The sequence below is a fragment of the Phaethon aethereus genome (genome assembly GCF_964289735.1).
Source record: "Phaethon aethereus genome assembly, chromosome: 6".
In the NCBI taxonomy this organism is placed as follows: domain Eukaryota; kingdom Metazoa; phylum Chordata; class Aves; order Phaethontiformes; family Phaethontidae; genus Phaethon; species Phaethon aethereus.
In genome coordinates this window covers 32,078,895-32,093,380 of record NC_138580.1, presented here as the reverse complement: position 1 = coordinate 32,093,380, position 14,486 = coordinate 32,078,895, and the positions used below count along the sequence as shown (strand labels likewise).

At 41.8% G+C, this 14,486-nt stretch overlaps 1 protein-coding gene across 1 annotated transcript; it reads left to right on the top strand.

The window, feature by feature from the left end:
• Positions 1-1,162: 1,162 nt before the first annotated feature.
• On the top strand, positions 1,163-12,550 carry COQ10B (coenzyme Q10B; the record flags this gene model as incomplete). The annotated part of the gene is made up of 5 exons (XM_082001466.1): positions 1,163-1,248; positions 5,159-5,305; positions 6,414-6,606; positions 9,223-9,324; positions 12,383-12,550. The coding sequence occupies 5 exons, from the start codon at positions 1,163-1,165 to the stop codon at positions 12,548-12,550; spliced, it is 696 nt and encodes a 231-aa protein (XP_081857592.1).
• Positions 12,551-14,486: the final 1,936 nt, after the last annotated feature.

Here is a 14,486-nt window from a genome sequence, read left to right as displayed (position 1 = left end):
TTTACAACGTAGTTGCATTTAACTGAGTGGGGAAGGGTTCATCACATAGTTGAAGAGACTGTTGACAATGTATCTAAGCTGTTTACCTTCTAGTGTGATACATCCCAGATGCTCGTTCTAGTTGAGGATGTGTAAACACTATAAAGTGTAAGTATGTCTCAGTTCAGGAGTTGAATAGCCCACCAGGTACTAAATTTTAAAAAGTACTATTTTATGGCAATAGATTTTGTAGACTTTTAACTAACTTCTGTGCAGCACATGTACAGTTACACACAACATGAAACATATGGTGAGACAAAGGACAGTTAAACAGTAGGGCTTCAACAGCAGAGTAGTTATAAAGTGCGTTTTTGTTGCAGGAGGCTGTATTTCGAAGGTGAATTATGAGAAAGCATAAGTAACAAGACGAGTTTTTTGTTTCAATTTGTAGTAAAACGGTGTGCTCTGACTACAGTCAGGTCTGTGGAGGCACTGGTAAGCTTTAACGGTGTTGGTTATTCTAAACTTCAGCCTGCAGCGAGCAGAAGCAGGCTAAGCAAGCGGTTGCCACGCTCCTGCGTGACCAGCCCTCAGCTGCGGGAAGGCGAGGCGACGCGCGGGATAAGCGGGTGCCCCACTCGGCGTAGGAAGGCCCTGCGGCCGCCCGCCAACGGGCCCTCCTGGGCCACCCGCACCGCGGAGGGATCTTACCCGCCTACTCCACGCGATCCTTCCGCCGCGGAAGCCGCGCTCCCGCGGAGGGACGGGGTGGGTCCGCAGCGCGCGGCCGTTTCCGCGAGGAGCCGCTCCCGCGCCTCGAGGGCGGTCTGTCGGCGCGTGCTGCTCCCTCCTTCCCCCCTCCCCCGGTCACGCGCTTGGCAAGAGGAGGCGGTAAAGGGGAGGGGGTGGGGCTGTTAGCCACCACCGCCCCGTGGGGCTCTGGGGGGGGCGCCTTGCGCGCACAAGCCCAATTATAGCCGTGCGCGGGCCTCGCGCGCCGCCGGGCCAATCAGGCGAAAGGCTTCTCGCCCCTCCCGCTGCGCCAGCCTGAGCTGTCTCGTGATGCCGGCCCCCAAGCGGCGATAGGCGGTTGGGCCGCGCGGCGGGGGCGCGGCTCTGCACCGGCGGCCGTTAGGCAGCGCGCGGGGGCGGGCGGGGCAGCCGGCGAGGAGCGGGGCTCGAGATGGCGCGGAGCGGCCGGGCGCTCGGCAGGGCGCTGGCCGGCAGGCTCGCCGCGTCCGCCCCGCCGCCGCGCACGGCCGCTGTCAGGTACGCGGGGAGAGGCTGAGCGACCGGGGGGTGACGGCCGGGGCCCCGCCGCGGCTTCTCCCACCGCTGCGGCGGGTGGCGTGCTGTCCCGGGACCCGCCGCCGCACCGTCTCTCGGTGTGCCCGCCCGCCGGGCGGCCCCGCTGTAGCCCCCGGGGCGCCGCGGCCAGGACCGGGGCCGGGGTGGGGCCGCCTGAGGCGCGCGGTCCCTCAGTATGCTCTGGAGTGAGCGCTCCCGGGCGCCCTGCAGCCCGCGGGGCGGTGCTGGGCGAGCCCCTGCCCCGCCGCCGGCTGGCCCCGCCCGGCTCGTCCCGCCCGGGGAGCGCGGCGCTGCCCCGCAGCGAAGCTGATGGCTGTGGGGAAGGGGAGAGGAAAAGCGCTCCCGGGCCCCCTCCGGCTCCGCGGGGATGGCCGGTCTGCCCTCAGTGCCGGTAGCTGTTGGCTCCGGTGTGGACAGAAGAACAACCGATTTTCAGATTACGAACTTGGCTCTTCTTTGCTTGAGCCAGTTGCATAACTTTGAGCAATCCATAAAAGAAATTAAAAGCCGAGTAAAACGCCCAGATGTTTTCCACTTCAGATAATGCAACAAGTTCTTTATCCCCTGATCACATGTAAGGCTGTCTGGTACAACCTGAAAAACAAAATATGCTCTGGAAGAAGAGTTGATCTTGTAACTGGAAGAAAAAGAACAAGCAGACGAGAGAGAGAGAGTGCAATTTGAAAATCTTAAGAGAGGAGGAAAAAAGGTTCCCCTCTGACTTGTTACAGCAGTGCTGCTGTGTTTCTTTGGTAAATTCAAAGTCTTACTGTCATCCTCATAAAAACAGTGGAAAAAGTGTAGCAGAGATCAGTTCATGATGTCAGATTTCAAGCAGTCATTTGACATAATTGTTACTGTGCAATGGTGTAATGCCATCTTTCTTAGACCCCATTTCTTGCTGTATATCCTTTGTGTTTTAATCTTTAGGGTGCATTTGCAATATTAAAATAGTTCAATCCTGGTAAAAAAAATTGCTGTTTTTCAAATTAATTTATTAGCGTCTTGAGGGCAAAATCAATTACTGGGAAGAGTGTTCAGTATAAGGAAGTTCATTAAGTAACTGGTCTCAACCTAAGTTTCAAAATGTTTCTACTGTAAGCTGCAAGAGTCTTGTCAGCTGGTTTTAAGCAAGTGTAAGCTGAATCCAAAATGGTGCTCTATTATTTGTAGCTTTCTTGAAGCTATGTACGCTTTCACGTCTTGCAGTTGTCATTGGTGTACTTTCTGTACCTGTTGCCAACTGGCAGAGCCCTTACTGTGCTGAATAGCAGACTTCAAAGACTCCGGTGGTAAATTAGTCTCTTGTGCTTATTCAAACTGAGGTGCTAATGAGGACACTTGTTGGCAACGCTCACTTTTTGGGATGTGAACAGCTGTCAGCAAAGAATTTGAAGTAGATCAACTCATGTCTCTCAGACCATGAAATGGCCATCAGATATCACTAGCCTCATGGAAATAACAGTTGGGATAACAGTAAACACAATCACCCTGGCATGCTCTTACCGCTAATTTCAGTCTTCATAGTCAGGAGTTTGAGATCCCTTTTTCCAAAAATATGTTAATCTATAGGCTTAAAAAATTTTGTAGCTATTAAAAAAAAATCACTGAATGTAGGTCACTTATGTAGGTTTACCATACACCAGTAAATGCTTCCTTTTCAGGTCATGGAGTTCAGGTGATACAGAGATCAGTGCCCAAATGTTTAGAGGGAAAGCAGCGAGTGGCAGGAACTGTGATGCCAGTGAGAGCAGTGTGAGTGGATACAGTTGTATTGCCGTCAGAGGATGAACACAGAGATGGCAGGTGTGTCTGATGTCTAGCATGGACTTGGCTTTTCTTCTGTGGCCTTGGCTGGGTTCACAAAAACATGTGTGACAGTACATTGAAATCCATGCTTTCGTGATTTCTTGAGGAGGTATGCTTTCCTGAAGTGGAACTGAGCCCAGCACATTCTTGTAGCATCTGTTTTTCTGCTGATAAAAACAGGAGAGAGATGAAGTCTCACCATGTTTGTTAGCATTGTAACCTCTCTTAACCTTGCCTTCCTTGAACGGCAATATAATTGGGAAAAGGACATGGTCTTACAGCAGCTAAAAGATTTATTTGCAGAGATTGTTTTTCAGCCTTGCAACTGAAACAAGTCTAGATAAAACTGTATGAAACAATGTATTGGCATAGCACTACAGTAAAAAACAAACCAAGAGAAGAAACCTGGCAATTAGTTTGGATGGCGTACTGTATGTAGCCCCAGATGAAGAAAGTAATTTAAATTAGGTCTCTGGAATGAAGTCTGGTCCAAATGTTTGAACACTTCGATGAATCTGGTTGAGGCAGCTACAATGTTACTGGCACCCTTCCAGCGTTTCTGCCAAAGCAATGCTTTTCCTTAGCAGTCTTGTCCACCCTGTGTAGGAAAAACAGGCTTGGGTCCGCATCCCGTGGGATGCAGTTGCAAACATTGGCAGAGCTTGCTGTCTAGAGGTTTTTAAAGTCAACCTATTCTTTCTTAATTTCGACACCACACATTTGTCCCATCTTAAGTAATTCCTTTTCAACTGCAGTGATTACAATCTGTGGTATCAGTCATCCTGCTTCATATCACAGTTGCTTATTTATTTTTTAAAAGAGACTGTACAGATTATTTCTAATCTTCTGATGGTGATAATTTTTTCCTCTAAACTCAATACTGATTTATTGTTTGCCTGTCTCCTAATACAGGGACCACGTAAGCTAATGTGGTCAGTCCCAGGCTGTTACTGTGTTTCTTTAGAATTCAAAATCATGTTGATTTTTAAAGAACATGTTAGTAACAATTTTAATTGTTTAAAATTGGTAACTGTAATTTGCTAGACTACTTTGGTAGTTAGTAAAAAATGCATCTATCTGTTTACTGTATTTAAAAAAAAACAACAACAAACAAACCACCAAACAAGCCTCACGCTAAGTGGGGAAGATCAGTTCCATTTTTGACTTTGTGAATCCAGAAGTACAGTCCTGATTGTTTAATTAGACAAAGGACAGAAAAAGACCCAGGTTGCTCTTTAGCTTACCTTTGTAGAACCACTGACAGGAGATAGTGGCATTTTTAACTTCCTGGTGCCAAAAATCAGAGCTTTTGAGGTAGCATTTTGTGTCTTAGCTGACTTGATCTAGGTAAAATCAATAATTTAGCAGAACAGACCTATTAATCACAATGAATATTTGTTAGATTTTAGCATAGACGTTAACAAACAGAGAACACTGAGGTACAATCTTAGAATTGCTAGCATTTTTAAAGGTAATTTTTTCAGTTTTATTTATGAAAACACTGTGTCCAAGGTTTTACATGATATTTTTTGAAGGAAATTTTGAAAGCTGGGTAAGCAATGCACTTTCTTAAAGGACTTTCAAAATGAAACCGTCCTTTTAAGAGAAGTACGGCAGCAGAAAGATTATGGCAGAGTTCAGCTTTGTATCTCCAAGTGGAATCTTCTTGTCTTTGCATATTCCAGAAGGGTAAAGTATTGCAGACTATCCCTTGATTTTGCTATTAAGAAAGCCTGTTCTGCAAATTAAGAGCATATGAGGCTTGTACATGAACTCTGGCTGCCACAAAGCCAATGCTTAATGAGCGCCTTTGTATTTTACCCTGCCAGTTACTTTTCTCGTGACTGGGGGCTATTTTTAGTTTCTTGTAAGGAGGGGAAAAAAAAAAGGAAACGTCTCCCTTGTGTTTTTAACAGTTTGTATACTGTTGCGAGCCTTTGTGTTTCCATCCGAATCTGACATTTTCTGGAATGTTATACAACAGGTTGTTTGTCTCACCTGAATGTGTTGTTATTTACTTTGCTGATATGAAACACATCTAAAGGCATTTTCACTGTTGCAGGCACTTGGCTTCTTGCGGTATTCTGATGACCAGAATTTCTCCTTTGCAAATACCTGTAACGAGCCATACCTTTTCAAGAACTTTCTTCAACATTGCTGCACCACTAGCAAATAAAAGAAAAGAATATTCTGAAAGAAGAATTATAGGGTTTGTACAGAAGTGTGGAGAGAGACTTTATATGCTTATCAGTTTTGTGTTTGCTGTGATTAATCTAAAAGTTCAAAGACTGAGAATCCCTGAAGACATGTGCCCCTATGACTCTGCCCAACTGGAGACTAGAAAGGACTTTTTGACTTTCAGAATTTGTAGAGATCAGGCTTTTCCAGACTGAAATTGAATATCAAAATCTAGAAACCCAAAACCTTTGCCCCATAGAAAGAAACAGCAGAAATAACCCTTCTGTTCCATGACAAAACAAAAACAACCCTGAAAGGGAAGAATGCACTATGAATTTAATGTGCAGAAATGTGAATAAACCAACAGCTGTAAAAACTCTGTTTGTTCCCTTCTGTCCCAAATACATGCCAATTATGTTGTGCTTCTCACTTCTCTAGATTTCCTTCTTTCTTTAAAAGAAGGAAAATAATTAGTTGTGTGATGAAGAAAATTAGGCACATAGAAAAAGATTTTGAAATTCTGTTTGCCTTAAAGCTATGGGAAAATTGCAGTTAATTTGATGAGACTGGGATCTGCCCCCAGTCTCTGATCCACAATAGTATGAAGTATTTGTTTATTAGCATAATTTTTTTACTATGCTTAACAGTCAGTTACGTGATAGTTCTTGAACTGCAACAGATTTTGCATAGTCACTTAAAAAGAGCCTTTGTCCAACAGTACTCACTGTTGAGTACTGTTGAACATATGTTTTATTTTAAATGCAGGTGGAATTAAGCATGTGCTTCAATTATTTTCTGAGTCAGAACTAAAAATTAAAAATTGTAGCTATGCAATACTTTGCCATGTTAATGTAAAATCAACTAAGACGTTGCCATCATATTCTTTCATATGATTTCAATACCTTGCTTGAGCAGGGGTGCTAGATAAGATGATCTCCAAAGGTCCCTTCCAACCTCAGCCATTCTGTGATGCTGTGAGTTTTTCCCCATTACATGTATTTTTTAATTAAGTTTTTTTATTTGGGCTAAAATAAAGTGACTATATTCACCTTCCAAACTGCCATTCATCTTTGAAACTTTTTAAAACTGAATTTGAAGTTAAAATACCTTGTAACTAATATTCATCTTTCTGTTTCCAGGTATTCTATGCAGGAAATGTATGATGTTGTTGCTGTTGTGGAGAATTACAAACTATTTGTTCCTTGGTGTAAGAAGTCGGATATATTATCGAAACGCTCTGGATACTGCAAAGCACAGCTAGAAATAGGATTCCCTCCTGTAGTAGAGAGGTATACATCGGTTGTTACTCTAGTGAGACCACATTTAGTTAAGGTAACTGTTTTTTCCTTAGCTGTAACTTTCTGTAACTTTTGTTTGTTGAAATTCAAATAATTCACTGGTGCTTCAAAACAAAATTGATGCTGGAAGTGCTTTGTGTGGCTCAAAACTTGTGTCGCTTTTGTTTCAAGACTTAGGTTAACTGGAGAGACTTTGAATGTGCTATTAAAACATAAGCTGCCAAATGGGGTGGAGGGAGAAATTGCTTTTTAATTTCCTTTTGCTGGAGAAACTAGCAGCCATTAATGAAGATATGCCATTTTTGTTTGTTATTGTTAAAATTTTGTCCAGGCCTCTTTAAATGCAAAATTAATAAGGACTTAAAAGTTATCATTGAGAACTGTAGCTTCTGATGCCTTAGCAAAATTGATATCTGTCATTACTTTTCTTCTGACAATTTTGACTAGCTAACACAAGAAGTCTTAAACTTAAGTGTAGGATGTGCTGAAGAACTTGTTATTCAGTGCATTGATGAGAAGATAGAATACTGGATTTTAAGTCCATTTCTTAGAATTAATTTGTTCAGAAGAGAAGCAGTTGTATTTCTCCTCCTTTCAGCTCTTCAAGAGCAATAATTAAAATTTCAAGGGAGAAATTTTAAATGTCTGGATCTTCTGCCTAATTTGCGTTCTATGTTCAAATCTGTTTTGGTTAGGAACAACTCAGAACAGATTCCTTACAGCAAAACTGCCTTTTCCTTCATGTGGCAGATCTTGACTAGTTTTTGGCATAACTAGTGTAATTGCAACAGGTGATTGCTGTTCAAGATAACTGTTTGGATATCCTATTTCACTATTCTTTTCTAGGCTTCCTCTTGAGGGACACTGCTCAAAAACAGAAACTGGGTTTCTTAGGTACGGGGGAGACGTGAATTGGAAAGGGAATAAGCAAAGTGCCTTTATCCAGGGTATTTACTTATTCTGGAAAAAAAAAAATCACTTTATTAAGAAAGTTGAACAGCTACAATGGAAAATCTGCATTTTATGTGCTGACTGCTTTCCCTTTCTACTCTTCCCTGACAAGACTGGCTTTTTTCTTTCACATTATTATCAGATTGCCTTACCAGCTCTTTTTCCCTCTAAATCACTCGGAAAAGGATTTATTGTCTCAGAAAAGATCATGAAAGTGGTGAGGAGAGCCATTTCTTTAGATTTCCTCCTCCTAGACTTATTAGCATTTTCTCTGCTGGAATTATGTTTCCTAGAAGTTTACATTATGTTCATATAACTGTAGGAACATTTCTAGAGAAGCAGTTGTGTGTTTGGACTATTTCACTGTCCTCAGAAATAACTCTGGGCAAAGGCATCTTGCATGGTCTAGCATAGCAGGCTGCTGGTGGTGGCAAAATGAGCACAGATTTGTTGCTTACGGCAGCAGTGCTTAAGCAATGGAAAATTCAGACTGGTAGCAGCAGCTCTTGCTGCAGTGGAAAACACAGAGTGAGTTTGCTACTTATAAGGTCGGGAGCAAGGGGGATACCCTGGCAATTTTCCCATTCTTCTTGCCCTTTTGGCAGCAGCAGGAAAAGCAAGCCCAGCTCTTCATGTCTAATCTTCCCTCTGCTACTCCCCTTTCTGTTGTAGAAGTAGCAAGGCACTGCATCTCATTCCTGGGAAGAATCATGTAGGTATTTTTGTGCTGCTGATTAGCCTTTGGGATGGCTTACCTTACCACTGCTTTCAAACTACAAGCAACACCTATTCATCATGGGTAGCCTTGTTGGAGGAGAGCTGCTTGTGGTAACAGTAAGACCTGTAAAAAAAAAAAAAAAAAAAAAGAGAGAGAGAGAGGGGGAGTTAAAAAGCAGTTACAGAAATTCTCTCTAGAAATTCCAAGACAACTGAGATTATGTATTTGGATGATTTTGAAGTATATGCCTTTCAATCTTTTTCTTTTATAAATATAGCCACACAAAATTAGCTATATGTGCTAAAAGCAAAATGAGTGAAAATAAGGATCTTATTGTCACGAAAACTATGAAGCCAACTACTGCAAATACTTTATTGTTTTAAAGTAAGATGTTATGCAAGCACTCCCGAGGGGTTTGCCGGTAACTAAAAGCCATCGTATAAGCTGATTATGAACTTGAGTATACAGTCTTCTTGACTTCATGGTAGCTCTTGATGACAGTAGTATCTTGTGACAGAAGATGTTTGGAGTTTGTCTTCAATCGGGTTGTTTTGATGCTAAGCATTCCTATAGCTGAAAGCTACCAGTCTATATATCAGTATATAAAACCTTCTACACGTGTAATGAGAAAAAAAAAACCACCCACAAAAAAACCCAGTAAATATTGATATCCTTTGCTTAAAACAGTATTGTTCAAAATTCTGATGTATAGCATTATTCTGCTGTTCTATGCATCATGCTAGAGATCTGTTTTACAACTCTCAGCACAAAAATTTTTCCTCTCCCTTGAAAGAGGTTCAATTACTTTTCCATAAATGACACTGTGCAAATAGGATCTTATGCTGCCTGCACTATAAGAGTAATTTTAACTATGCTATGACCTTCACTGTCTAACAAAATGCAAACGTAAACTTCAGTAATACCAATTTGTCACATCTGTAAAAGCCTAATTGTAGCTTGACTTTTTAAACTTTCTTTTAGGCATCCTGCACAGATGGAAAACTATTTAATCACTTGGAAACAGTGTGGCGTTTCAGCCCAGGTATCCCTGGTTATCCAAGGACATGTACATTGGATTTTTCAGTAAGTACTGTAATCAAGACTACCACATGCTTGGAACAGGGCATAGAAACAGTATCTTCAACTGTCTTTTTCTGTGTGGTTGTTTGGGTTTTTTTAATTGTTGGTACTGATTGTTTTTTTAAAACATATACACCCAGAAAACAAGTTAGTTTTAGTTACTACTATCCAAAAAATTTTTTGCAAACTTTACCACATGGAGGTCACTACAGTGTCCTTTAGAGTCAGCAGCCTTCTGTGAGGTGTCTGCCTGTCATTAAACAGTCTAGGGACTGGTATCTCTCACTGTACAATTCTAGCTATGCTGAAGTTTTTAGACATCAAATACAGAGGAGAAATGCTAAACATACTTTGCTATTTTCTTTAATTACTCTACAACCTAAGTGCTCTTGGTACCAGAAAGTGGGTATTCTCCCATCTGTCCTGTTCAGCCTGCAGTTTGGTCAATTTAATTTCCTGCCTTACAATTTTACTCTTTCATGTATTTTAAGTCTTACTACTTCCTTCTATAATAAATGTATAACAGACTTTGGCTGTGCTTCTACTCTATGATGGGATATCACTGCAGCTCAAGACTATTGCTCTTTAAATCTGGTCTCTCATTTAGCCTGTTACTCCTAGACAAGTTGTTTTCCAGTGGAGCTACTGCTTTTCCATTTTCTCTATTTAGCCTGTCATCACATTTTTTTCTTACATTTGATAGTGTTAAGAGTAGGTGTTGCATTGAGCACATAACTAAGCTGGGGTTCAGAACAGGCTACAAAAGTACACAGAAATGGGTTGATCCTGCTGCCATCTACTGGGATACTCTGCTTTAAAAATTATATTCTGTAAACAGGAAAAAGCTTTTGGAGTATTTGTAAACTGGCACATTAATCTCCTTGGGTGAGCAACTTTCAACTTACTGCTGTATTGTGCTTCATGCAGTGCAACAGTAAAAATGAATCTAAAAATGAATCTAGCTCAAAAAAATATGTTTCTCATAGGATTTGCCAAAAAAGTTTGCATGTTATTTGCTAATGATGTTTGAATTTCTCCAGGCAGATAAGCGCCAGTTCCTGCTACTGACCAGTACATAAGCTAGCTTTTAACCCAAGCCATAAATGAGTTGAGAAAACTTGAATTAAGCAAGTGTTTAAACCTTATAATCTAAATACCGAGTTTGTGAGGAAATGCGTGTGTGTGTCCCCATACCAAAGCCACCTTTTGGCATTTCAGGTCAAGAACTTCAGTTAAAGGGACTTAAAAAAAACCCCACAACTGGACTTAAAATCGAAATCTTCACTTTCTTGGGGAAACAGTATCTCTATTTCTTACTGCTTACCCCATTTTGAGGTAGCAGCAGCAAAGGTAGCCAGCTGAGCCGGGGGGTGCCTCACAAAGGCAAGTCCTTAAGTACGCTAACCCTTGCTAGTTACTGACCAGCAGTGTTACTTGTCTCTGGGCCTGTGCAGATAGAGACGATAAGCATTTCACAACAAACGTCTCAAAACATACTGTGCCACTACAAATATTCAAGAGAAAATTTTGATTTAAAGAATGCTCGTTTGCTTCAGAAAATGTAACTTGAGTTTTGGGTTGTGCTGGTTCCCACAAGCTACTGTGTCCTCTTCTGCCAGCCTGATTCCAGGAGAAGTATACATACAGCAGGGAACTTTTTAGTTTGGTTTGGGCTCTGAAATGATGTGGTATATAGATGGAAGCACAACACTATTTTTACCATCTGCAAACTTCATAACTGTACACCATACCTCAAGTTTTTACATAGTTACTGAACACGATGCAACTCATTCTCCCCGCTCTGCAGAACTCTACCTGCTAACTCTCAGCCTTTCAAAAGGCACATTAATTTTACTGCTGCTTGAGGTCAAGCAAATGTAAATGAAGCTACACGTGGCTTACAGTCCAAGTAGTTTAATTTCTTCTGTGTTACTCTTTCCAGTTAATATGCATTACTCATAAGGAACTTGAGAGAAGCTGTATTTGCTCCATTTGGCATTTAATCTGCTGATTTCTCAGAAATTACAAAAATACTTATGTCTCAATCCAAAAGACATGCTATAGCAGGAGCAATGATAAAATCACAGAAGAGCAACCTGTTTCTTTTCCTGAAAACTCTGTAATAATTTTGGGAAGCTGTGTAATCTGAAACAATATGATTCCATAGCTTTAGGGGAATGTTATTTAACTAGACTTAAGGCCAGCACAGCACAAAAGCATGACTGAAGACTGTTTGACATAAAAGTGGCCTTCTGTTTTGAGGGTGGAGAGAGAAAGCAAACTCCCTAGGCCCAGAGTAGCTTCAGTTTAGCTACAAGATTCAGTATCTGAAAGGAAATGTAGAAGTTAAGCTCTGAGCACGGCAGGAGGAGGCCCGAGGGCTGGGTGCAGAGGACTTCACCAGTATGTCTGTACTATGACACTGCCTGCCACGTCAGGACAGCAAAGGTCGAGAGTGGGAGGTGTTCAGCTAGGAGATACGGCACACAAGAGCAAATTTGCAGCTTTAGTCAGTAAATTACTCTTGTTTGAACATACCATAACTACAGCTACCAAGATGGAAAAGCCAATTTAAAATGTTGGTATTTAATAGGTAGCACTTTCAAGCTGCTTTTAAATGCTTCTTGGGTTTGCTCCAGCTTACCTGTAAGTCTGCTGTCTTGCCATGCAGGATTTTCTTCAGACTTCCACAGATGAATTCCATGCACAAAGTAACTAAGTTGTTTGTCAGTAGCTTTTCATTACCCCGATATCTTTTACTTATGTCTTGTGATGCATCCTTTGTTAAGTAAAATACAGTTAGATAAATGGAAATGATTACTTCAGAGAACTGAAAAAAATTATTAATCTAATTTAAAAGCCCAGGGAGACAGTCCTCTGACCAAGCAATAAGGCTTTTCTTCACAGACGCACTCTCCTATAGTTCAGTTTTGGCTATTCTTTCTCCTGCACCTTACTTGCAGGCCAGCTGGAGATCTTTAATGAAGTTGTCTATCTGTAACAGCATTTTACCACAACAATAGATACAGGAAGAACAATTCTTCTCTATTTTCTTAAACAGGTTTCTTTTGAATTTCGTTCACTTCTACACTCAAAACTTGCTACACTATTTTTTGATGAAGTGGTAAAGCAGATGGTAGCTGCCTTTGAAAGAAGAGCATCCAAACTCCATGGCCCAGAAACAAGCATACCTCGTGAGCTAATGCTTCATGAAGTTCATCACACGTAAAAGGGAAAATTGTAACAACCTCCATTATAAACTTGTTTGCACACTTCATTTGTACAAGAGGGGCCGTGCTCCTCTTTTGGGGCATCCATTTCATATCTGAGCTTCATGTGTGATTGTACACCATACAACACACACCTGTTCAGCCAGATGTACATAGAATATTCAATCTGCAACCAAGTGCAACTTAAAGTGTTTGCAGTAACAGACAATTGGCAGCTACTGTAACACAAGGTATCTCAGGCTGCTGTTTATTAACTTGCCAAACAGTTTGTGTAATCACAGTGTAAGTTCCACCTTATCCAAGCTTGTTTTTTTCAGCATTGTAACATATTAACTGAAGTTTAAGTTATTAGTAGCATGAATGTAACTTAACAGCATCAACTGAGCCGGCTCTGTCCAAGTGAAGGGAAACCAACATTCTCGCTTTGGGGAGCATGGAGTAGCAGCTGCTTTTAATCCAAATGAATAACAAGGATGAGTCCCCAGCTGCTGATGAATTCTGACCTGCAACAGAAAACACCACCACAGTGTGCACACTCTTGAGTTTTTAGAAATCAAGGGGTATGCATACTGTAAATTGATATAATACAGGTTGAATGCAGTGGTTTCAGCTACAGCCACTGGTTCTTAACTGTCTGGGCTCTGGCCACCATTGAATGTATAGCATGTTTGGTGGGCTGAGCCGGCCTACCCACCCCTCTTTCACTGTTCCACAGTGCGGTTGGGTTGTGCAGGATACATCTCATCTAATGCAAACGGTTTAAAGCAGTGTTGGAACTGGGAGCTAAGTGAGCATGTGTTACTGTCTTTGAGAACCCTACCACAGTGCTGTCCTCCACTTGCTGCAGATGAGCATGCCCAAGGCCTGTTGTTAACAAACGTACAATGGAGAGCTAAACCTCAGGTCTTAGTTTTATTTCAGCACCATACTACCATTTCATTATTGATCCATTACAGTGGCTAGCAGCTGTCTCAAATTTATTTTCAGTAGTTACATTCCCAACATCACTATGCTTTCCAGTCTCTGAAGAAACATTTCCTTGTTGAAATTAGGTGACGCTTCAGGTCAGGTGTTGAAGCTGGTCTTTTTCCCCAGTGTCCTAATCCACAGTTACTACAGAGCAGTGTATAAAATAACATAGAAAGGTATGTTTCAGGACAAAGACAGGCCTGCAGCTGTTTCAGAACATTTAGCTATGTTTCTGGAAAGAACAACCACAATTTCACACATCCTATCTGTGAAGGACAGTTCTTATTAAAGGTAGGAAGCTGGGGAAAGTGACAGCTGGATTAAGAGGCCAGTTTTAAAGCGCTGAGAAGTTGTAAAGCAATTTTGTTAGTTGACACAAGTTTGGGAACACCACTGCGTTCACGTCTGGAAAGCAGAGTTGAAGGAAAGCAGGCAGAAAACACTTTACACATCAACGTTATTAGCCATGTCAGGTCAAAGAACACAGTAGGTGGCAAAGCGAGTTGTCGTTTTCAAGGGTAAAGCAGCAGCTAGTGCAAATTAACCCAACACCTGGAGCCTGTTACCAGAAAGCTGGAAGACAAGACTGGAAGTCTTAAGGCAAGGAGGTAACCACATGCCACACCCGAGCCAGAGAAGTAGTTAAAACAGCCAGAACCCTTTCTCAGCAAAGGAAACTTACCCGTTTCAGGCCCTCGGGGCACTCTCCCTCCCCCAGCACTGCACCATGCACTGGGCCTGTTCCAGCATGTGAAACAAGCAGTACAGGCAGGGCAAAATAAAGTCTGTGCACGTGCCTTATTTTCATAGCATTGTTTAATATTTGGAAGAACTGCAGTGTCAGTTCAGCTTAGGTATTTCTTACCAAAATTAAAGTCACTTGTATTTCTGAAACATTCTAGACAAAGGAATGTTTCCTGGAAGGAAATGCCCAGTCATTTCCAAGTGTCAGATTGCTAGTAAATC